The sequence below is a fragment of the Quercus suber genome, unplaced genomic scaffold (assembly GCF_002906115.3).
Source record: "Quercus suber isolate HL8 unplaced genomic scaffold, Cork oak 2.0 scaffold_166, whole genome shotgun sequence".
Classification (NCBI taxonomy): domain Eukaryota; kingdom Viridiplantae; phylum Streptophyta; class Magnoliopsida; order Fagales; family Fagaceae; genus Quercus; species Quercus suber.
Window position 1 is genome coordinate 491,309 of NW_027069627.1, and position 24,383 is coordinate 515,691.

The 24,383-nt window shown below is 38.2% G+C and overlaps 1 protein-coding gene across 1 annotated transcript; it reads right to left on the bottom strand.

Moving 5' to 3' along the window:
• Positions 1-310: 310 nt before the first annotated feature.
• On the bottom strand, positions 311-11,846 carry LOC112038100 (methyl jasmonate esterase 1-like). Its single transcript, XM_065777844.1, has 3 exons — positions 11,457-11,846; positions 1,242-1,343; positions 311-828 (listed from the first exon to the last, which is right to left on the bottom strand). The coding sequence occupies exons 1-3, from the start codon at positions 11,820-11,822 to the stop codon at positions 541-543; spliced, it is 756 nt and encodes a 251-aa protein (XP_065633916.1). The 5' UTR covers positions 11,823-11,846; the 3' UTR covers positions 311-540.
• Positions 11,847-24,383: the final 12,537 nt, after the last annotated feature.

Sequence of the window (24,383 nt, forward strand, 5' to 3'; positions counted from 1 at the left end):
GTATAATTTTGTTAAGTTCAGATAAGTATGGTTGGGGATTATGTGCATATGGAGGTGGCCACTTGTTTAAACATGGCTAGGAGTAAACAAAATTGATGGTTTTCTCAATGTTCATTGTGGAAGGTATGCCACATTTTGCCACAACTATTATGAATGGCTACTGATTTATATGTGCAGGTTTTGAAATTGGACATTTTTTCACTTGCTTTAATTTGTTGTATAGAACCACAAAAATATATAGTTTCATTTGGGCACATAATTATCGGTCACTTTTGAGACACATACAACATTGCATTATGCACACATACACATGATGCAAGTAAATCACATTCAATACCTCAAAAGGAATAGCAAGAGTGGATATTATATATGTTATTGCGCATTTGTAATAATTTCACTGACATTATGTTTTTTTAGAAAAATATATTATGGATGATGCTTATTACACACAGAATAATCGATTTTACCCATACATTATATCAGATACATTGTGAAGAATATATTTGGAAGTCCAACACAAATATGGCATAAATAAGAAATTTAAGAATATTTCTCCACAATCTCTTGGAGACATAAGCACAGCTCCTTCGATTTAGAAAACATAACCATGTGATCGGAACCAGTTATCACCTTCACTTCATCTGTTGGATTTTTCTCGATCATCCACCTTTGAAAATCCTCCTTCGAAGCATTGTCTTGGTCACACACAATATAAACTCTATGAACAGACCCATATTTCTCCTTGGTTAGTTCTGCTTCTTTTAACAACAATGCATCATGACCATAAAGACGAAAAGGTCTCACCAACGACATAGCAAGCGTCAAATCCTAGTTCAGTTTATCACTGATCGTTATTAAATAAATTATATATATATATATATATATATATATATATAAGCCTAAGATAGATGGACACTTCATTTGGGGTATCATACTCGTGTTGTAGCTGTGTTATACATATGTTGTAACAGTGTTCTATCTGTTATATCATGTTATAATTTTTCAAAAATTGCTTATGTCACTATATCTTATGTATGTTCATGTTCATGTTCTTGCATCCTAGATACTAACTAATTTATTAAGAAATTGAAACTCATACAAGCTGTTAAATTGATGGTTGCATGCCCAACTTACTTTTCTGATTTTTTTTTTTAATTATTATAATGTTTTCTTCCTAATCAACGTGTAACAATGTTGAATAACTATGAGGTTAAAGGAAAGTGTCAACTCTAAATTCTTACCTCCATCAAATTGAGCCCAAATAACCCCGTGGTTGGTGGGTTGTTGGGCCCTTGATTGAATGTGAATTGTGAGTCCATGAGCGAATCCAATCTCTGAAAGAACTACATATAACCAAAGATATCATTATGCACATTTGGGAACTAGTATGGGAATGAGTAGTGATCACTGATCAATGAGAGATTTAAAGCCCTTTTGATTGTCCTGAACTTGAGAGAGGCAGATTGGAAACCATAATCTAAACAAAATCTAATTCATAGCAAAACATGTAATAATTTCATTTACCTTTTTAGTTAATCTTTTCATGGTACATTCCTATGATACTATCCCTCATAGGTGTATCCTCATTCATCCATAAGGTCAAATCACATGCGCAAGCTCAACAGTTGAGTTATTAGTTTATAATAAAAAAAGATTAAAGTTTATTGTCTATAGTTTCAACTTTCAAGTCCTTTAACATCCCTAGTATATATAACTATTGTTAATCACTAGGACTCATCCCATAACTTGTATGACTTGATATGTGGTAAAGAAACCTGATAACCACACTGAACCAGTGGTCGATAGTGACTTAAATCCATCGTGAAGTGGGGCATGAAACTAGTATATCTATAAGATAAAATAAAAAATTCACCCTTGCTTTTAGCTCTTACAATTCAATTATGCTATCGCACCAAATTCAAATCCTACGAAATAACTAGCAAAACAAGTGGAGGACACAAACTCCAATAAACTTTAGTGATATAGCAAATAAGAGCACATTTGTTTCAACGCAAAATGTTTAATGATCAGAAAATGTTTTGATTTTTGGTGTTTAGTCTGAATGGAAAATTACTAATGAACCAGCCGTAGATCTTACTACGAACTACTTGTATATCTAGAAAAAAAAAAAGATCGAGTAAGAAAGAGGGGTGTGGTGAACCAGCCCAATGATCGAGTAAGAACCAGCCCAATCACCAATCTCATTGCGAATTAGTCGCAAATCTTTATTAAAAAAAAAAAAAAAAAGGAAAAAAAAAATGATTGACGAGAGGGAGAATCTTCCTGATCGTAGATCTCACCACACCATGCAAAGCTTCGACACCATCAAAACGATGTTGTCAAGGCAAGCACCAAATCTCCTTAGGTCTCTATATGTTGAGTCATGGGGTGGTTGGGGGCGGTGGCCATGATGAAGAGGAGTGTGGTGATTATGGTGGGTGGAAAATTTGAAGAGGGAGGAGGTCTCCAATTTAAAAGCCTTGGGGTGTAAATTGTTTTACACCATTTTTAGTCATACCAAACACCTGGGAAAAAAAAAGGAAATAGTTTCCAGAAGATATTATATGTTGAACTAGTGTAGCCTCATCATATATATTTTTTTTAATGGGTGGTGTAAGGAATGATCCAACATTTGAAACTCTTGTTGCATATATGCAATATTTGTGGTTGCGATTATATATATATATATATATATCACAATGAATTTACATATGCAAGTTATTGACATTTAAAAAAAACAGAGCATTATGCAAGCCAAATATACATGACAAGTGCATTCTTTTTTCTTTTCCAAAAAATGAGCATTATAATCACTCATAATTGAGATTTAAAAAAAAAAAAAAAATTTAAACTTGTGTTCTTAAGGACACTTATTGATAAGACTCTTCTTTAACAAGAGTAAAAAAAAATCACAACTTTTTAATGTTGAGGTGACATATTGTGAGAGTGCATTAAAAAAGATTTTCATTTTATCCCAAGTTTAGATAGAAGGAGCGAAAGAGATGAACAAAGAGAACACTGAAATATGCTTCAAATTAATATATTATGACTTCAAATCATTTAATAATAATAATAATAATACATTCTTCTCTCTCTCAAATATATATATATATATATATATAGCCAAAGTTCAGAGAAAATCCAATTAAGTTTTAATTGGATTCTCAATTTTGCGCTACGTGTTCTATTTAATTTTTAATTTTGTGTCAGATGAATTATTGAGTGTAAAAATCGAAGAGTCCAAATTCAATTAAATTCTAAATTGAATTTCAATTGAAGTCCAATTTTCTGCCATGTGTCCATTTATTTATTTTTTTTAAATTTTTGTGACAAATGAATTATTGGATAAAAAAAACGAAGAGTCTAAATCTAATTAAATTCTAAATCATATATATATATATATATATATATTGTAGGGTCAGCTTTTGTTGCCTAAGCCCAAAAGAGATTGGTTATAGGCCCAACGAACCCAGAATAATGAATTTGTAGAGAGTGGGTTGAAGGTTTAGGCGCTGGCCGGCGTTTACGAAGTATGAACGCCTTTCTGTTTTATTGAAGAAATACTTAGAACACTTTACAATTGGGGGATACTCTTCGGCCCGTGGCCGAGGAGGCTTTCTTCCCCCCCCCCCCTTTCTCCTTTCTCCATTTTACTTGTATCCCTTATATATTACTCTCTCCCTCCTTCTGTTGATCGTTCATTGGCCTCTCCTCTGGCTGCCTGTCCCATCAGAGGTCGTATCTGTACTCAAGTGGTTCACTCTCATCGATGTAGTCCTGCCCGGGGGTTGCATCCCCATTAATGCGGCCAGAAGGGTTAGGTGAACGTATTAAGTGTTGAGGTGACAACTTGCTCTGGATCTGTCCTCCCTCCCCTACAGTTATCCTTAGTACGCTGAGGACGAGGGGATCCTCGGCGTGGATCCAAAGAAGAGTTTGCTCCCCAAATTGGCCTTGGGTAGTCATCCTTCCTCGGATTGGGCCATTTGGGCCTGGCTTGGAGTGGGCTGTGGCTGTACGATTTCCTAGCCCCACAATAGCCCCTCAAAATCTTGCTGCACGCATCCTTGGGCGGGGAGGAGGATTTTGACATCCTCGGCCTCATCCCCCCCCACCCCTCGTTAGTGCTGGGGCCCATTCACCTGCCAAGGGCACGTCGCTGACGCTTCGGAGCACATAACGTGTCCATCATTAAATCCAGGCGGCTCTGCGCTCCCCACGTCCAATGAGGAGTTATCCATCCAAAGGTGGAGATTCGTCTGGCATTCATGAGCGGGAAAACCCGCATGGCTCCTCGATTTGGGGTATAAATACCAGTACGAACCGCTTCCTGTTCCTCATTTGTAATCGAGGATATTCGTGCGCCCTTCCCGAGTTCAGACACACCCTTACTAGCACCTCCAGCACAAAAGCCTGTCCGATGAGTCCTTTCTCTTTCCTGTAAGTCGCTCTCTCTTTGGCCCCTCTTTCTCGTTACCCTTTTTTTTGCTTCGCATGTTCTTTCTTAGTTCTTTTAGGCGTCTACTGGGATAGGCAGGTTTAAGAAATACGTCGATACTGAGAAGGCGATGGAGAAATTCATCACCGACTATAAAATTCCCGGCAATGTGAATCTGAGACATTGTGAGGACGGGGAGTGGCGCATATACAGGCAGGAGGGCGAGGTGGTAATTCTCGTAGTCGCCTTCCTTGAAGGGGGGATGACGATCCCTATGGGGTCGGTGATGAGGGATTACCTCATGCACTTTCGGTTGGCCCCCACTAAGTGTGGGATAAATGTCTTTAGGATTCTGGGCTGTGTGGACACCCTGAACGAGAAGATGGGGCTGAGGTTGACCCACCATGACGTGAACTGGTGTTACAATCTTCAGCTTCTTAAGGGCAAGTCGTATTACCTGAAGACGAGGGACGACAGGGTGCGGCTCATTCAGTGCCTCCCCGAGTCCAGCAAGGGGTTCTATGAGGATTTTCTTATTGTGTCAGGGGAGTGGCACGATGGCCTTCACTGTCCAACAACAGAGGGAACACCAGGTGGGGCAGTGGGAGACAGATAGGGTTTCAAGCTCTCGTCTTTTTTCTTTACCCCCTTTCTTTTTTACTAACGTCCTGGTACTTTCCGTTTGCAGACCTGCACGCCTTCCAGCGTCACTTCCATTTGATCAACCGGGAAGATTTGCAAAAGGTGCTGAGGGCGCCGGAGTACATAAACGAGGACGACAACCAAGTTAGGGCCGCCCACATAATTTTGGGTTATACGCCTACCCAGAAATCGTTCCCGGTTCCGAAGCACGTCATCCTCGCCAACAATCCTCGGCTCTAGAGGATTATTGTGACTGAGGACAGATTTTCGTTCCCCGAGGGGCCCTCCGACCAGGAAGCTGTCACATTAGCCGTCCCCTCCTCTTCCCAACTATTTGTCGAGGCCGCCGAGGGAGCTCCAGAGGGGGAAGGGGACGCGTTTGAAGTTTTCGCTCATCTTGATCAGTCCGAGGATCCTCCCGGGGACTTGGGTGATCCCAATTTGAGCGAAGCAGACCTCCTTGCTTCAGAAACCCCTCCTCGGCCGACAATGGGTTACAAGAGGAAACCCACCACCAAGTTGTTGGACCTGCTTGAGGGTTAGCCAGGGGAGTCCCAACAGAAAACTCCTACTCCTCCTTCGAAGGCTAAGTCGACTTCCGCTCGGCAGAAGCTTCCTCCTTCTCATTCTCAGACGCGCTCGCCCTCTGGGTCCGTGCCTGCTGGCCTTAAGAAGAAGAAGGATAAGGGTAAAAGGATCGTGGGGGATAGGACGGTGTCCTCACAGGAGGAGGACACTGCTCTGCGGCCGTCCAAGCAGATTAAGATAGGCGGAAGGAGTCCGGATAGGCAGGTCGCCGACATCACCTCGTCCGAGGTTGACGCCTGGCTCCCAGCCCCGATGCTCCGCGGGGAGCCATTGAGAGATAACGCCTCTCTTAGGGATTTCAACGAGGGCGAAGGTACGCGCGTGGCAGACGCATTGGAGAAGAGCCTGTTGCTCCCGGCGGACATGGCTGAGCTTGACTCTTTGACGAGCGAGCAGGTCTTTCTCAGCCTTAAGCGATATGTAGGGATGGTAAGGGCTATAACCTCAATTCTTCTCCCACTCTTTTCCTCTTATAGGGCTCATCGCACACTAGTCATTCTGACAGGCCGTCCAAGCTATCTTTGCGTTGGAGAGGGCGGCAAACGACCAGAAGGAGGCCCTTAAAAAGGAGCGCGACTGGCGATACCAGGCCACCAGTACTCTGAAGAATTTCGAAGCTGACCTCGTCAAGGCCCGAGAGGCTCTGAAAGAGGTGACCAATGAGCGGGATAATGCGCTGTTTGGTCTTAAGGGCGCACAGCCCCAGGCCACGGAGCAGACGAGGCGCCTACGCGAGGCGGAGGAGCAATTGCGGATTGCGAGGGATCTGATTACTGACCTGCGGGCTGACGTGGTTAAGGCCGAGGGGAATCAGAGGGCAGCGGAGTGGGCCAGGGACCAGGCCCTGCGGGCCAAGGACGAGGCTGATCGTGGCAAGGAGATGGCCGAGCGTGCCAAGGAGGAGGCCGAAGCCGCAGCCTATGCTGATGGGGTGGCTGCAGTAGAGGCCGACTACAAGGCTCAAGTCCCGGGAGTGTGTAGGCGATATTGTTCCCAGGTCTGGGCTGAGGCCCTCAAACAAGCTGGGGTGGAGGCTGCGTCCGACCTGTGGAAGGCGGAGAACGTGTATTATCCCTCCGCTATCCGTAAGGCCGCTCCTGAGGACCCTAAGGTTGGGGAGATTGCTGAAGAGGTACGGGCAGCTGAACTGGGGGAGCATTCGAGTGAGGAGGTGCCCCCAGAGATAGTGGAGATCCCTTTCGATGATCCAGCCCCCACTACTGAGGAAGTAGCTGCTCTCGCCGTACCCCCGCAGACTATCCCCTCAGGCCAGGGCTCGGAGGGGTCAGGGGTTGCCTCTGTCCAGCCTGAGCAAGAGGAGTAGAATCCCCGGCGTCTCGGCTCGTCCTGCTGTCACGTTATCATTTTATTTTGTTATACTTCTCTTCTATGTACTGTGGCTCTTGCCATGCAATTTTTACGAACTCATCGTTGTAATGCGAATTTGATTTCCCTTTATTTGAGTTGTTTATTCGTGTACACGCTGCCTGTTTTTCCTTTCTTCCTTAGATCTTGTATGACTTTAGCTTGAATTGCCTGTCGGTCAGTTACGCCAGTAACAATGATAAGGAGAGAAAACGTATGCATGGGCAGCTCTCTTGCGTCTCAAGGGCCCTGTGGTGCTTGGTTCTTTCCTAACTTGGGATGTTCTGTAGTTGGCCTCCCTGTAGGCCTGAGTCCGAGAGCCACGCGATGCCTCTGTTCTGTTCGGCGCAACGGTCTGATTGAGCGGTTAGTTTCCCCATAGGCCCGAGTCCGAGGACCATGCAGTGCCTTGGTTCTGTCTAAAGCTTTCATTGCTCTGTAAGTATCTAGTTTCCCCATAGGTTTGAGTCTGAGGACTATGCAATACCTTGGTTCTGTCTAGTACCCAGGTATAGAGGAGCGAGTAGTTTCCCCATAGGCCTGAGTCCGAGGACCATGCAGTGCCTTGGTTCTGTCTAACGCTTTCATTTCTCTGTAAGTATCTAGTTTCCCCATAGGTTTGAGTCCGAGGACCATGCAATACCTTGGTTCTGTCTAGTACCCAGGTATAGAGGAGCGAGTAGTTTCCCCACAGGCCTGAGTCCGAGGACTATGCAGTGCCTTGGTTCTGTCTAATGCTTTCATTTCTCTGTAAGTATCTAGTTTCCCCATAGGTTTGAGTCCGAGGACCATGCAATACCTTGGTTCTGTCTAGTACCCAGGTATAGAGGAGCGAGTAGTTTCCCCACAGGCCTGAGTCCGAGGACCATACAGTACCTTGGTTCTGTCTAACGCTTTCATTTCTCTGTAAGCAGGGGTTTGTCTTCGGACCGCTCTACTGGAGATGATTCTTCCTTGAGTCGGATTTTGATCTTACACGTGGCGTTGATCTCGCCTCCAGCTCGAGCCCCCATTTCCTTCACTTATGAAGCGTCCCTTGGCCGTTCGTGTTCCGCGCTTGACGTTTCGGTGCGCGAGACGTGCCCTCATTAATGTCCTCGTGAATTAGCACAAATCCAACGGTCTACGGTCCCCTTGGAATTTGGTGGCCTCATAATTAGCATTGTTGACAACTCTCTTTTCGAATTCTGCGTGAATTAATTCTCACCAACATTTATCCCCTATATAAGACACTTCGGGGGGAAGGTTTCTTCACACACCATGAACCTCCCCACACAAACAGAAAGAACACACCCTTTCAGGTCCCTACACCCCTTTAATAACCTCGCCGTAATTGTGACTGGAGTCGGTAGATATGGGGTGGCTTTGGGCGGGTGTGAGGACATCCGTGCCAAGAGCCATTGTGGCCGCAGCCCCCACTGGGCTTCTGGTGCGGCAGAGTTTAGGCGCAACCCCGACGGTGCCATGCATGGTGGCTCGGAGGGATGTCGTTGGAGTACCTAATGTCTCTCCTCGGAGCGCACCCCCGACGGAGGAGATGCGTGAATTCACGTCATGGACGGTGCCCGAGTGTTGCCGTCTCCAACGGCCAACGCTCGTGAGGGCTGGAGAGAATGGAGGGGACATCATGAGGGAGGGTGTCCCGGGGCGCCCGCATCTGCTCCTCGCTTTGTTCAAGCTCCGCCGCTCCGAGAAAGGAGTTGCTGGTGGCCTTGAAACAAGCTGGCCCTCCCCCTTCCCTGCTTTTAGTGTCAAGTTCTCCCATTCTCTTGATGCCAATAAAAGCACGGGTTGACACTTCCCTCTAACTAGTTTTAGGGCGGGTCCACCTGGGCCTCTGATTGTAGAACTAGCTGGTAGGAATAGTTGTAAAGCACGCCTGCCTGAGCCTCTGATTGTAATCTGTAACTTTTCTTTTTATGAAATAATATCGAGCTCTCTTTCTTTGCTGTTGAATCTCCTGTCTCAAACTATTATTATTATTATTTATTTATTATTTTTACATCACCACCAATCTTTCATAGAATGATTACTTAGAACTGTCGCTTGTTGCGCCGGCCGGCGCAATAATCCTTCCCACAGACGGCGCCAATTGTAGGGTCAGTTTTTGTTGCCTAAGCCCAAAAGAGATTGGTTATAGGCCGAACGAACCCAGAACAACGAATTTGTAGAGAGTGGGTTGAAGGTTTAGGCGCTGGCCGGCGTTTACGAAGCATGAACGCCTTTCTGTTTTATTGAAGAAATACTTAGAACACTTTACAATTGGGGGATACTCTTCGGCCCGTGGCCGAGGAGGCTTTCTTCCTCCCCCCCCTCTCTCCTTTCTCCATTTTACTTGTATCCCTTATATATTACTCTCGCCCTCCTTCTGTTGATCGTTCATTGGCCTTTCCTCTGGCTGCCTGTCCCATCAGAGGTCGTATCCGTGCTCAAGTGGTTCACTCTCATCGATGTAGTCCTGCCCGGGGGTTACATCCCCATTAATGTGGCCAGAAGGGTTAGGTGAACGTATTAAGTGTTGAGGTGACAACTTGCTCTGGGTCTGTCCCCCCTCCCCTACAGTTATCCTTAGTACGCTGAGGACGAGGGGATCCTCGGCGTGGATCCAAAGAAGAGTTTGCTCCCCAAATTGGCCTTGGGTAGTCATCCTTCCTCGGATTGGGCCATTTGGGCCTGGCTTGGAGTGGGCCGTGGCTGTACGATTTCCTGGCCCCACATATATAATATGAGAAACCATTACATATTTTAGAAATATATGGTTTAAAAAAATATAAGTTAATACTATGTATAATTTGAATCTCTTCTAAAAAAAAAAAGTATAATTGTGATTGTTTTTAAATATATCATGCTTATGCACGGGGCTACACACTAGTATATATTTAAAACTAAAATTGAGAGAAAATTTAATTAGATTCTAAAGATTCCAATTGTTGTCTAATTTTGCGCCACATGTCCTATATATATTTTTTAAATTGTTCTGGGTGAGTTAATATTATGCAAAAGACGAAGAGTCTAATATAAATAAATCATAAAAAACCCAATGAACAAAAAAGAAGAAGAAAAAAAAAAGTAAACTCATGTGTATATCAAAAACATTTATGTATACATCTATGACTTAAAAAAATGTGTAACTTTTATACTAGGTATAATTTGAACTCATATATCATATATATGTGTAATTATAATTGTTTTTAATTGCATTGTGTACACACATGAGTTATATAATGTATGTTTCCTTTTTGTAATCAATTAAAGTGATGTTAAATCCATCAATTCTTGGAATGTCAAAGCAGAATAATCAAGTACTTATCTAAATTTGGAAAAAAAAAATGTCGTGACATTGATGAATGAGAAAATAAAGGAATGGTTGTTTAATGGAAGAGATAAGAGCGGGTCACGAGTGTGGCTGAGGCTTGCATAAGACTAAAATCTCAATCTCAAAGCCAATGTCTATCCATTGCATTTTCCTAAATAACCGAGTTCTAGGATAATAAATTATTCTATAATTTTTTTGGCATAATTTTGATGTGATAAATTATGAATGGTTAACTATTACTTATACATAGATTAACTATTTTTTCTTTATCAATCACACTTTGCTACATCATAGTTGTAACAAGAAATTGTAAAAAAATTTGTGTCACTAGACTTTTCCGAGCAACTCTTATGAAAATTGATAGTTGAAGGGTCATAATGTCATAAAAACACACTACAAGTTTTAAGGAAAAAATTAACGGCCTAAGTGTTTTGGTTTAGAAAATATTTTTTAAAATGTTTTATGAGAAAAAAAAAACTGATTTTAGCTTTTTATATTACTCATCAGAGTAGAATTAAAACTTTCTTAGTTGTAGGTTTCAGTTAACTCAATTGATAAAGTCTCTGGTGGTTGTATAAGAGATTTGGGGTTTAATCTCCGTCTACACCAAAAACTGATTGGTGTTTTAGTTTGATGAGAAAGAGCTATTACCAAGATCGGATGCCATAAGTTAAAACTCTCTCTCTCTCTCAAAAAAAAAAAAAAAAAAACCTTTCCCTCACCTTGCAACACCAGAGCAGTGGCTTTGCTCCGGTAGACTAGAGACTCATGCAGTGATAAGAACTGTTCATTTTTTTCCATGTAACCTCAACCTTAACTTATCATGGCTTTATTTATAAAATCTATGCCATACAAATTTTAATGTGATTTTTAATGATAAAATGATCTGATTATGTACAAACATGCATGTCCTATTATTTTTGGGGGTGAAGGTTTCAAATGTAGAGAAAAGATTTGATTAGTTAAGTTAAGAAGAAACGAAAGACTGTACAGAATTTTTCGAGTCCATTATTTTCATGACATTGCCATACCCATCTACTATCCAAGATTGTCCAGCTAGATTGTATTACAATATCTAATAGCAGCAACTTAGAGAGAGAATAGTACCTCATCATATACTGCAGAGAAATCGAAGTCAGGACCAGGCATAAGGGCTGCAGCATATACTGCAACAGAAACTTTCTCAGGGAAATTTTCCATGGCAACAGAGATACAGGCTCCACCAAAGCTGTGGCCCACAAGGATGACTCTTTCGTCTGCTGGAAGAGATGCCATGAATTTCATCAAAGGCTCAAGGTAATCTGATAGTGATCTGAGCTCACGTGCTTGCTTTGGGTGAATCCCGCTCGCAGCTAAGTCCAAGGCTGTTACTTTATGACCAGACGATTTCAGTAGGTTTGCCACTTTGTACCAACTCCATGCTCCATGACAGGCTCCATGAACCAGCACAAAATGCCTTTCCTTCTTCTCCATCTCCCCCGCCTTGTGTTGTCAGTTGTGTGTGGCTATTGATAATTGCTTAATCTTTTATACTTTCCAGAAGAAAAACTAGAAGCCTCAATAATTGGACACGCTAGCTTGGCAATTATTATTATTATTTTTTAAAAGAGGGGTAAATTTTACGGTGGTACTAAATACCCGTTTGGATACGGCTTAAAATCCCAAAGTTTGAAAAAAAAAAAAAAAAAAAAACTCTTCAGTCAAAAGTACATTAAATGCACAGTTTAGTAGGTCATGTGTATTGTTCACGAGACTCATAAAGTTTTTTTAAACAAAACTTTCATTAAAAATATGTCTTACGACACTATTCACACATTTAAAAATTATTTTACTACAGTGTTTTCAGTTTTCATTTTTTAATTTTCAGCAAAATAAGCAGTATCTAAATACATCCTAAAGCACTACTTGCCATGACTTGGAATTAGGGGGAACAAAAATATAAACCGAAAAAAAAAAAAATTATGAAACTCACAAATACACAAAATTATTGAAAAGAGAACTTGACTTTGTGTTTAAAAATCTTCCAAATCATTTGAACCCTTTCTTTTGAAAAAATAAAATATTATAGTTAATTTTTTCATAATCTACAAATAAAATATAATTTGAACTTATCATCCCATTAAATATTCAATAACCTACAAATCATTACACACAAACACTCAACAACTAACTAATGAATTTCAAAGTTGAAAATAATCTTAAATTTTATTTTATTTTTTTAAAAGACACTAACAGACAAACACTACAAGACAAGCATAGTACAAACAAAATTTAACACTATCAAGTGACAAACACACATAATAGGACATGGTTGATGCACTTGGAATTAGGGGGGAACAGAAGTATAAACCGGGAAAAAAAAATATGAGACTCACAAATACACAAAATTATTGAAAAGAGAACTTGACTTTGTTTTTAAGAATCTTCCAAATCATTTGAACCCTTTCTTTTGAAAAAATAAAATATTATAGTTAATTTTTTCATAATCTACAAATAAAATATAATTTGAACTTATCATCCCATTAAATATTCAATAACTTACAAATCATTACACACAAACACTCAACAACTAACCAATGAATTTCAAAGTTGAAAATAATCTTAAATTTTGTTTTATTTTTTTAAAAGACACTAACAGACAAACACTATAAGACAAGCATAGTACAAACAGAATTTAACACTATCAAGTGACAACACGCAAAATAGGACATGGTTGATGTGTTAGTCACCTACTACAGTATTTTTTATAATAAAATATTACTTTAACTTTATTAAATGTTATCTGCCTCTTCTCTCTCTCTCTTCTGTATTCGGTGAGGGTAAATTGTGCAGAAAGTTCTTGGAAAAAATGGACATTTGCCCATAATTTACAAGTTATGTAGTAAAATATTTTTGTTTTGAAACTATTTAGCAAAATGTCCATATTTTTTAACTCAATTAAAAAGGAAAAAAGAGTTACAGTGGAATTCGATATTAGCAATGTCGAGTTTTATGTAAATTTTGTCAATTAAATTTTTTTGAAAATTTAAGTGGAATTCGATATTACTAATATTGAGTTTCACTTAAAAATATACATAGAACTCGATTTTGAGAATATCGAGTTTTACATAGAAATCGATTTTAAAATCGAGTTTTACATAGAACTCGATTTTAAAATCGAGTTTTACATAGAACTCGATTTTGTTAAAATCGAGTTTAAAAAATGAGGACATTTTTCTAAATAGTTTCAAAATAGAGGTATTTTGCTGCATAGTTTGTAAATAAGAGGCAAATGCCCGTTTTTCCTGAGAATTCTTTCATCTCTGCCTCTTTTTTATTTTCTTCACAACTCAGATAATCAAATCAAGCTAATCAATCGAAAAAAGTTTAGTAATTTTTGGCACTAGAGATTCAGATGTGGGAGATAAGATATTCCAATCCAAAAAAGAGGATAGATTAGATATAATACCAAATTTGAGAGCGGTGGACTAGTGGTGGTGTGCTACTGCTACTGCTGTGTTGTGATGTGCTGTCATTGCCCACTTGTCCATGCCTAACTAGGGGTGGCAAAATCTGACACGACTAATCCATTTATAAATAGGTCATGGGTTGAGGCTAAATGGGTTCGGGTCATATTCGGGTCAACACACCCGTTTAATAAACGAGTTGTGTTCATGTTCAACATACGAACCTGTCTAACCCATTTCATCAGTTTAGCTTATAAATGTATTAACTTTTGTTATTATTGTTTAGTTTTTTTTGTTGTAATTATATGTTTATTACTATATTGATTGTAATTGTATTTTGAATCTTAGATACATGGGAATTGATAATAGGTTATTCAGGTTAGGTATGACCTATTAATTAATCGGGTTATTAAATAGGTCATTTGTATTGACACGTTCACTAAACAAGTTAGGTTTGGGTCAACCCATATATTTGAATACTTATGACTCGACACAACACGACCCGACCCGCGAACACAAATTGCCACCACTAGGCACAGCGTGTCCCTTTCCCTGCCTTCCAGTCCCAAGTCACACTTAGTTCAGGTTTTCTTTATTTATTTATTTTTTTTATTTTTTATTTTTTAGTGTCTTGCATGCGTGTTGGGTGTCTTTTTCTTTTTAAACCCTTTCTCTTTTATTTATTTATTCATTTGGTGTATGTCTGCTTAGGTATTGTTTGGACTTAAGCTAATTTTTGAGCTAGTTAAATTTATTTTAAATTTTAGACTAATAAATTTTTTTATAACCCTTTAAAAAGATCAATAATATTGTTGAAGGGGGCAAAGTGCAATTTTATTGAAGCAAATTGCTAAAATTAATACATACATACATACATATATATATACACACACTAAATTTTTTTTAAAAAAAAAATTTAGGGGGGCCCACAGCCCTCCTAATCCAAGAATAGCTCCATCCCTGCTTGCCAAGTTACTTAAAAAGGTCAACCTACAATATTACAAAATTTAGTGCATAATACTTATAAAGTATTATAAAGTGAAAATTCACCAATCAATATCGTTATTAAAATCTATCACTCACATTCATTATACTGTACACACTTTCCATGGAGGTTTTAAACATCTCCATGGAGGCAATGTCATTATTGAGCAAACTGTCAAAAAAGTAAAAATGGGATGTTAAAACTTTGGAAGCTAATCTATATCAAAATCAATGAATAATAGCAAAATCTTGACTCTTTCTGTTCTTTGTTGGCACATTAAGTAGTAAATATAATTTTGTGGAGATAGGGGCGATGGTTAGAAAGAACACATTTAGTTTTGTTATTTTCTCTAGAATATTCTTTGAGAAGCTATTTTAAGTTTAAGTTTAATGATGTTGGTGTTAGATTTCTTTTTAGTCGTTTTTAGAAGTCTTTATTTTAGGGATTTAGTTGGTGATAGACAATATCTTAACCCTTCTCTCTGTATATATATATATATATATATATTGTGCGGCCAAAGAATTTGGTTTCCTCGGCCCATTTCATATCAGGCCCAAGGCCCATGCTGAGGAGAAGGAAACGCCTGAGGACGAAGTGCGAAAGTCCAAATTGCCTAAGAACCTCGCCAAGGACAACCCTCTCCTCGACAAACCAAGACCATGGGATTAGAAAGTAACGGACCACCAAAAGCAGCCTTCCTGAGCATCCAAAGAGAAGGAACAAGTACAACGTGCCAGTCGTGGAAGCATGGTGGAGGAGCAAGTCCATGATGAACTGTCACCTCCACATTTAATGCCCACAACTAATATTCTGGCTGCATTAACGAGGAAATGACCTTTGAACAGCGCAGCCTTGGTTGCTGCAGCTTGCAGAAAGAATGGGAAGGCGGCTGATGGGACAAGTACTCAAGTAGTGACCTGCTTGAGCAACAGATGTAGGGCTAAGATCCACTGAAAGAGGGTATATAATGCAAGAAAGCCCTTTTGAAGGAGGGACAGAAGAAGGAGGAGAAAATTAGAAGCATTGAACACTGCAACAACCTGTAACAACAGAAAAGCTTTTGTAACCAATCACTAAAGAAATAGTAAGAACCTCAAGCTCCCAAGAGGAGGGCCGAGGAACATCATTGCACATTTGAATCCATGTCCATGCTATTCAATGCATATTCAGCCATGCATAGAAATCATATCCCTCACTAGGGCCTAGTCCTTGAACCCGCTCTCTACAAATTCATTGTATTGGACTAGCTGGGCTTGAGTCCACTTACTCAACAGTAGAAGTGCTCAAACCCAGTCCCTACATATATATATATATATATATATATTAAATTATTCAACAATCTCACTAGATAAAAAAATTAGATTATAAATAAATATATGAAAATATTGATATTTAATATATTTGTTAAACGGTTTTAGACCCCTTATACTAACCAAATTAACCTAGTTAATTAGCCAAGTGATTAACTTAGTAGTCAAATTATGCAATTCTAGGTTATCACAAACATACAATCATATCAAAAATATAAATCAGCGGAAATATAAATAACACAATGATATGATCTCCCAGGAAACCACACGGTAAAAACCTGTGGAGGATTTGACCTAGCTATCCTCAAGGTAAACCTAAATCCACTATGCGAAAGAATCGAAGTTCATACAAAAAGACTTACAAGCTCCCTACTTGACTTCCTAATACTACCCACCAGCAAAACTTACTGACACGACCACGTGCAAGTTCCGAATCCACGGACTCCTTCTTTCTTGGATTCGCCAATCAGCTACAGGCACCAACACTTGTTATTCTTTAAGCTCCAATGGCAGTGACTGAGTTGATCATCAAGATGTTGATACTATCTCTACCTTGAAAACCCAAAGTTTTGTGTAAAGGAAAACTCCTCTAGATCTCACAAGAAATTTACACAAAACAGAAAAGTATGAGCAATAATAGAACAGGAGCAACTCTAAAAACGTGGCTAGGGTTTTGCCTTTTATACCTAGGGTAATAATAGAAAATCCAAAACGTTTAATGAGTTAGGGCTGAGTTGGAAAATTTTGTAGAAAAGCATTCTGCTTGAGATTCGATCGATCGAGTCTTTCTTTCAATCGATCGAGCCAGGCCGAAATGCACCAATGCATTTGCAACCTCTCGATTCCAATTTTACATGAAAGACATAACTTTGAGCAAGCCTAAAACAAGACTAAATATAATATTTTGATCATGGTTTGCCAACATTACACATTAGAATTCTAAATACATAAATTCCTAAATCTTTAGAACCTAACAAACTCTCCCTTTGGCAATCCGTGACAAAACACAAACTAAAAGCTCAAAGTTTATAGGTAAAAGCCCTTTACAAAAATAATGCTCATAAACTCAAATTCAATCCTAACTACTATACATCAGTTGTAAGTGTAGACAGCAGCTCAGTTGAATCGACCTATATATTCCTAAAATACTTAACAAACGCATAAATGCATGTGTGACAAAAAATAGCAAATAAACAGGTATACCATTCTTATATGATTCACACAACACATAATAAAGACATATATCAATGAACAACTCAAAAATATAAATCAATAAAAGTGAATCCAAAGAAACAAGAATCATGTATATATCATGTATATCAAAAACAATGCTACTCCCCCTAACATGAATAGCCCCAAAAAAAATGATATACAGAGTAAAGCGCCTAGATACAATCTAACATCTCCACTAGCTCCTAAAAAAAAAACTCTCCCCCTAACTACAAAACTCCTCTACAAAACAAAACTCTACTCCTTCTTTTTGTGACGGAATGCCAAAGGGCAATCACAAGTCATCATCTAAAGGAGATGGTGAGGGTAAACGAAAATGTGCCAGATCAGCTCGCAACACACGGATCTCGTCAAATAAGTCCACCAAAAGCTGACCATAAGCTGCCTGAACGGTCATGACAGTCTCCAAGGTACGACGTATATCAAAGTCATCCGATGGAGGTGGAGGAATAATAGCAACAGCAGCAGTATCAATAAGATCAGGAACATCCTCACCAGTAGGACCTGTAGAAGAAGAGGGAGGAGGTGCGGAACCAGAAGGCTCAAACCTAGGGTGTTTAGAGCTAACTTGAAGGTGAGCAGCCTTCTGTCTAAGAAAAGACGCACCTATAGGAGCAATAACATGAACATTCTCAGAGGAAGGGAAATCATGTAGACCTAGATAAAGCAAAATCCTATGAATAAAGATAGGATGAACAAGGGCGTGAGATGAAGATGAACTCTTATAAACTTCGTTCAAAGAATGAAGAAACAAATGGGGAAAACTGATAGGAGTATCAGTAACAAGAGCATACAAAAAGACACACCGCTCGAGAGGAATAGTATGAAGATGAGAAATGGGCCAAATAGAGTAACACGCTATCCTAAAGAAGATATAATCTAACTCAGAAAGCTCAGCAGAAGTGATCCTAGGATTAGAACCCCACTAGATAGAAGACCCAGTGATGTAAGACATGACATCACTCAATAAGAGAGACTCATCATATGGGTAGACTGTGTGCTGGACCAAGGGTACCCCCAGAGCATTAGCCACTACTATAGGAGTAATGGTGTACTCTACGCCTCGTATCTAACTCTTTACTAAAGTGTTGGAATCATAGACGCGGATAGAGATGTTCGAGAAAAACTCTCTAATCAGGGTAGCAGGTGGAGGAGGATCAGAAATATCCACCAGGGGTAACCAGCCCCTACGCTCAAAATTTGCCCTAATGGCAAGATCTAGCTCATCTAAGATGACAGAATGCTCAGACCATATCTTCCTCCTAAGGTTTAGCTTATCATAAATCTCTTGATTTTTTTCACTAGGAAACTTCTCTCGGTCAAAGGGAGGAGGGGAAGGAGTAGGTATGGGGACAGACCTACGAGTCCTAGTCTTCCTAGTCATAGTGCTAAGGAAAGGACAAAGACACACAGAGAAAACCAAAAGATAAAAAAAAAAAAAAACAAAAACAAAACCAAGGGCAGACTGCAAGTTAGCACAAAAAATAGAGTAAAAATCTATATGCTGCATAAACAATTACAATGTCATGATGCATGTACTAATGCAGTAAACAAAGTTCAAATTAAGTTTAATTTCACAAAATTGGCTTGAGCATAGAGTTTCTAACAAAAACCCCAAAAATTTGAAAAACCACTTGAAAATTTTGAAACAAATTGATGAATTGAGCATTGCATAACACAACACACAGATTATAATGCCTAATTACATCAAAACAACAAGTCAATTTCATCAATTTCAATCTAATTGAACAAAATCCCCAATTCGGATTCAATACAAACCCTAGAAAATTCAATTTTTCACAAATCACAAAATTGATCAAATTAAACCACCAAGAACAAGTTTATATCATGTCCCAACAAAAACCCATTGATCAATTTTACAAAATAGGGCTTGAATCAACAAAAATCCCAAAAATGAATAGTCCAAAAATTTGAGTGTGTAATGCATGAAAAATGCATGAAAACATGAAAATAAACTCAAAAGGAAGGGCATAATAGTTTTACTGGCTTGAGGAAAGAGAAACCTTGCAAAAATTTTGGAGGAAAACGACAAAAAATTGAAACTTTAGCCTTGCCGAGTCGGAGAGAGAAAGAAAGTTTGAAAAACTTTTTGAATAAGTGTTTTGAATCAGTTAAAGAACAGTGTTTTAAAAACCTGATTCGTGACATTCGATTGATCAAAAATCACATTTGATCGATTGAATCAATCCGAGACTTTTAAATGAATTGAAGCACATTTTCGATCGATCGAAAAACAGAATGGATCGATCGAAACAGGTAGAGGCTCACAAAATTTTGAGAAAAATCACAAATTTGAAAAACCCAAACCAAAATTTGAAAATAACTCCTCAAAGCATTAAAATTGATGAAACAAAATGCATGAGTATAAGATGAAATGGAATACTTTTTCAAAAACCCAAATTTCAATCCCAGTTTCTCCAAAGAAAGTTTCAGCCATTCTCCCTTTAAATTCTTAAGCAAAAAAATGTTTTGCATAATACTTAAGGTATTTTCAAACTTGGTTGGTCAGACCAAAAACACACACAATAACATGTACAGTGTTTAGCAAAGAGTAACTTGTGTAGTGTGTGCAACTAGCAAAAACTTGAGATACATGTGAGGTGATATGTGAATAGAAATCAATCACAAAGTTTACAAAATTCATTACATAGAATTTAAAAGAGACTATCACCTAAAGAGTTACATCATATAACTCCCACATCTCCTAGAACATAAGTTTGCAATCATGTAAGTTTATTGAATTTTGCCTCATAATTATGTGAATTGACATCAAGCCTAATAGTACACACCAATTTTAATTATGTGAATTAACCGAGGCTACACTTTATGTTCTTTTTGTGCATGTGCTATACTTTCTCGAGTACAAAATTTTACAATATGTACTAAGGTGTTCATGATTGGCTAGTGAACAGTGGTGAGATGGTTATTTATGCATTTCTTAAAAAGATCAAGTCCGACAGTCAAATAACATGTGACTTCAAAATTAAGGCAAAGTGATAAACACCATAAACATCTTTCCCACACAACATGCACTATAAAGTTTCAACTAGTAAAGTGCAGTACATAAGCTCTTCAAGGCTAAACAAGGTACACAAGATATGTTAAGTATAAATAAATTGACCAACATTGTTTTCAAAAACCAAGAAAAATAATGTCAAACATATTTTTGCTTTCTCCTTTTCCCTTCTTTATTATTATTATTATTATTAATAAAGAGAAAACAAATAAATCCTAGAATGCAATGCAAGTCCTAAAAAAAACACAAAAGCACAAACACTAAAGAACAATGGTCACAGAGGAATGAGCAATGAAGTACAAGGACCATGTCAGAAAGACTCAATTAGATCGAGTCTTTTGCATCCAAAATCTTTTAGATGCACCACGAGCATTGAAGTTCTTATTCACATTCGAGTGATTTCCAACTCCAGGATTGGAATAAAGGTTCAACACCTTTACCAATTCACCAATGAGTGCCATAGGATCTTGTGCTTGAGGCACAGACACCTTTGATTTGTTTGCTCTCTTAGCAGCTTGAAACTTGTAACAGTTAGGACGAATGGGCCTAGACTTTCCACAAAAATGACAAACCCAAGCAGGTTTACTATGCATCTTATCCTTAGAAAGGGTAGAATCCTTAGGTTTAAACTCTTCTAGATCAACCCTTATCTTCTTAGGAGGTGAAACTTGTACAGGTTTGACAACCTCACTCACAGGGGGTTTGACAGTTTCACTCACAACCTCACTCACGAAAAGTTCAGAAGAAGATAAAGGAACAAAGTTCGTGGAATGTGGTGTAGATACAGAGATGCTTTCAACAAAACCTAATCCAGATTTGTCAGAAGGATACTTTTGAACACTCAGCATTTGATCAAGTTTAGAACTAGCAGATCTAGTAATAGATAAATCATGTTCCAAAGTTTTAACTTTATCTAGCAAGAGCATATTTTCAGATTTCACATTGTTCAAAAGATCATTAGCATCAAATAATTTAACAAGCAAATTCTTCTTTTCAAACTCAAGAGATTCAATTTTCTTCAGGCCAAGTTCAACATTCATAGCATCCTTTGCAGCAACTTTCCAAAGTTCATAGCATCCTCAGAGAGTTCTCCATCAGAAGGGTTTTCTTCCACAGATACGCTTTCATTGACTACAGCAGTAGCAGTGAAAGTAATGAAGTTTCAATCCTCGTCACATCCAGACTCATCATCAGAAACCTCATTATCACTAAGGGTTACAGCCATAGCTTTACCCTTAGACCTCAAGAATGTAGGATATTCAGATTTAACATGGCCATACCCTTGATAACCAAAACACTGAGCACCCAAAGAATTGTTTGAAGATTGACCAACTTTTTCTCTAGGTATTTCAAATTGATTAACCTTAGTGGGATCATTCTTCTTAAAGTTTCTAGGTTCAGCAGTGTTTGTACCTCTTGCCTTTCTGTTGTTATTCCTAAGAAGGTTTCTAAAGTTCTTGGTAAGGTACGCAATCTCTGTAGCAGAGAGCTCATCATCAAATCCACCAATATCAACATCATCAACAGACTTAAGAGCCATTAATTTGGATTTGTTTGCTTTGGGTAGGTCAAACTTATAGGACTGAAGAGATCCTACAAGCTCATCAACAGGGATGGAGTCCACATCCTTGCTCTCAGTAATGACAGTCACTTTGGGTTTAAAGTCTTCAGTTAAAGATCTAAGAATCTTCCTAACAATTAGGTTGATCATAGATTTCACCAAAATTAAATGCAAAATTAACAATATCATTCAATTTAGCATAGAATTCATTAAAAGATTCATCATCAGACATTCTAATGCTTTCAAATCTAGAAGTTAATTGTTGCAATTTATTGATCTTAACTATCTTTGTGCCATCATGCACAGTCTGGAGGATCTTCCAAGCAGTATGAGCAACCTCAATATTTGAGATTCTCTTAAATTCCTTCATAGAAACAGCATTAAAGATGGCATTTATAACTTTGCTATTGAACCCAGCTGCTTCTTTTTGAGAAGTTTGCCACTCACTCACAGGAGTAGTGGGCTTCTCCCATCTGTATTCAACGGAATTCCAAACCCTCTCATCAATAGATTTTAGGAATGCTTTCATCCTTACTTTCCAATAAGCATAGTTATTTCCATCAAAGTGAGGAGGAACAACAAGAGAGTGTCCATGTTCCATGACAACAGGGATCAAGGATCAGCTTAGAGATAAAAAAAATCTCAAACAAGAGAGCTACCTACTCTGATACCACTTGAACGGTTTTAGACCCCTTATACCAACCAGATTAACCTAGTTAATTAGCCAAGTGATTAACTTAGTCAAATTATGCAATTCTAGGTTATTACAAACATACAATCATATCAAAAATATAAAGCAGTGGAAATATAAATAACACAATGATATGATCACTTAGGAAACCATACGGTAAAAACCTGGGGAGGATTTAACCTAGCTATCCTCAAGGTAAACCTGAATCCACTATGCGAAAGAATCAAAGTTCATACAAGAGGACTTACAAGCTCCCCGCTTGACTTCCTAATGCTACCCACCAGTAGAACTTATTGACACGACCACGTGCAAGCTCCGAATCCACGAACTCCTTCTTTCTTGGTTCCTCCAATCAGCTACAAGCACCCATGCTTGTTATTCTTTAAGCTCCAATGGCAGTAACGAAGTTGATCATCAAGATGTTGATACTATCTCTACCTTGAAAATCCTAAGTTTTGTGTAAAGGAAAGCTCCTCTACATCTCACAAGAGATTTACACAAAACAGAAAAGTATGAGCAACAATACAATAGGAGCAACTCTAAAAACGTGGCTAGGGTTTTACCTTTTATACCTAGGGTAAAAACAGAAAACCCAAAATGTTTAATGAGTTAGGCCTAAGTTGGAAAATTCTGTAGAAAAGCATTCTGCCTGAGATTCGATCAATCAAGTCTTTCTTTCGATCGATCGAGGCAGGGCGAAATGCACCAATGCATCTGCAGCCTTTCGATTCCAACTTTACATGAAAGGCACAACTTTGAGCAAGCCTAAAACAAGACTAAATATAATGTTTTGATCATGGTTTGCCAATATTACACATTAGAATTCTAAATACATAAATTCCTAAATCTTTAGAGCCTAACATTTGTAATGGTAAAAAATAGGTTCAATGTTTTAGGTGTTACATTATAAATAAAAATATGAAATATAGATATTTAATATATTTGTAATGGTAAAAATTAGGTTTAATATTTTAGGTGTTATACCTTAAATTTTCAATCAAATTCAACTAGATGACTATGTTTAATAATACAATATAAATTTTGTTATCTTTATTTTAAGAACAACAAATTCAATCATATGGTTCATTGATCAGTGCAAACATGTGATTTAATTTTAATCGAAGATCCTAGGGTACGACATCAAAGAAATAGTACCTAAATTTTTCTCAAACAATAAAAGATGAAACTAAAAAATTTTTTTTTGATAATTATGTTGCCATATTTCATAATAGTACTTGAAATACTAATTAATAAACGATTATAATGAATATTAGAACATTAGATTTGTAGTGAAATTGTAATATTTTGTACAAGTATAATTGGGGAAATATTTAGTAATTATTTTATATTTTTATTAAAAAAAATAAAGAGCATGATTTTTTCAAAATAATTTTCCCAACTGATAACAATCCAAGTTTGTAGTGACCAAATGTAGGACTATTTTCAGAGCTTTTTGAGAAATCAAGTTTTTGCACAATGTCTGGAATAGTAATAGAGCAACCGATGCTCTTTCCAAAATGGGTGTAATCAATCTGATTTTTTTGTTTTTAACTCTTGCCTAACTTGTAATCAATCTTGATTCTTATTATTATTTTTTTTGCAATAAAAAAAATGGTTAGATAAAGCGATAAGTGTGGCTTCCCTATTTGAGGGTGACCATAGTAGCACCTTAACTGCTTTTAAGCTAAGACGCCATACCGCAGTTACTAATGAGTTAGGTGAGTTAGGTGAAATAGTAAGCAAACCCAACCACTCTTATTCAAATAAACATGTA

Coding starts and splice junctions, on each gene's coding strand:
- LOC112038100 (XM_065777844.1), bottom strand. CDS start 11,822: ATGGAGAAGAAGGAAAGGCATTTTGTGCTGGTTCATGGAGCCTGTCAT. Junction 1,344..11,456: donor TCTCTGCAGTATATGATGAG/GTACTATTCTCT, acceptor GGTTATATGTAG/TTCTTTCAGAGATTGGATTC. Junction 829..1,241: donor TTGGGCTCAATTTGATGGAG/GTAAGAATTTAG, acceptor AAACTGAACTAG/GATTTGACGCTTGCTATGTC.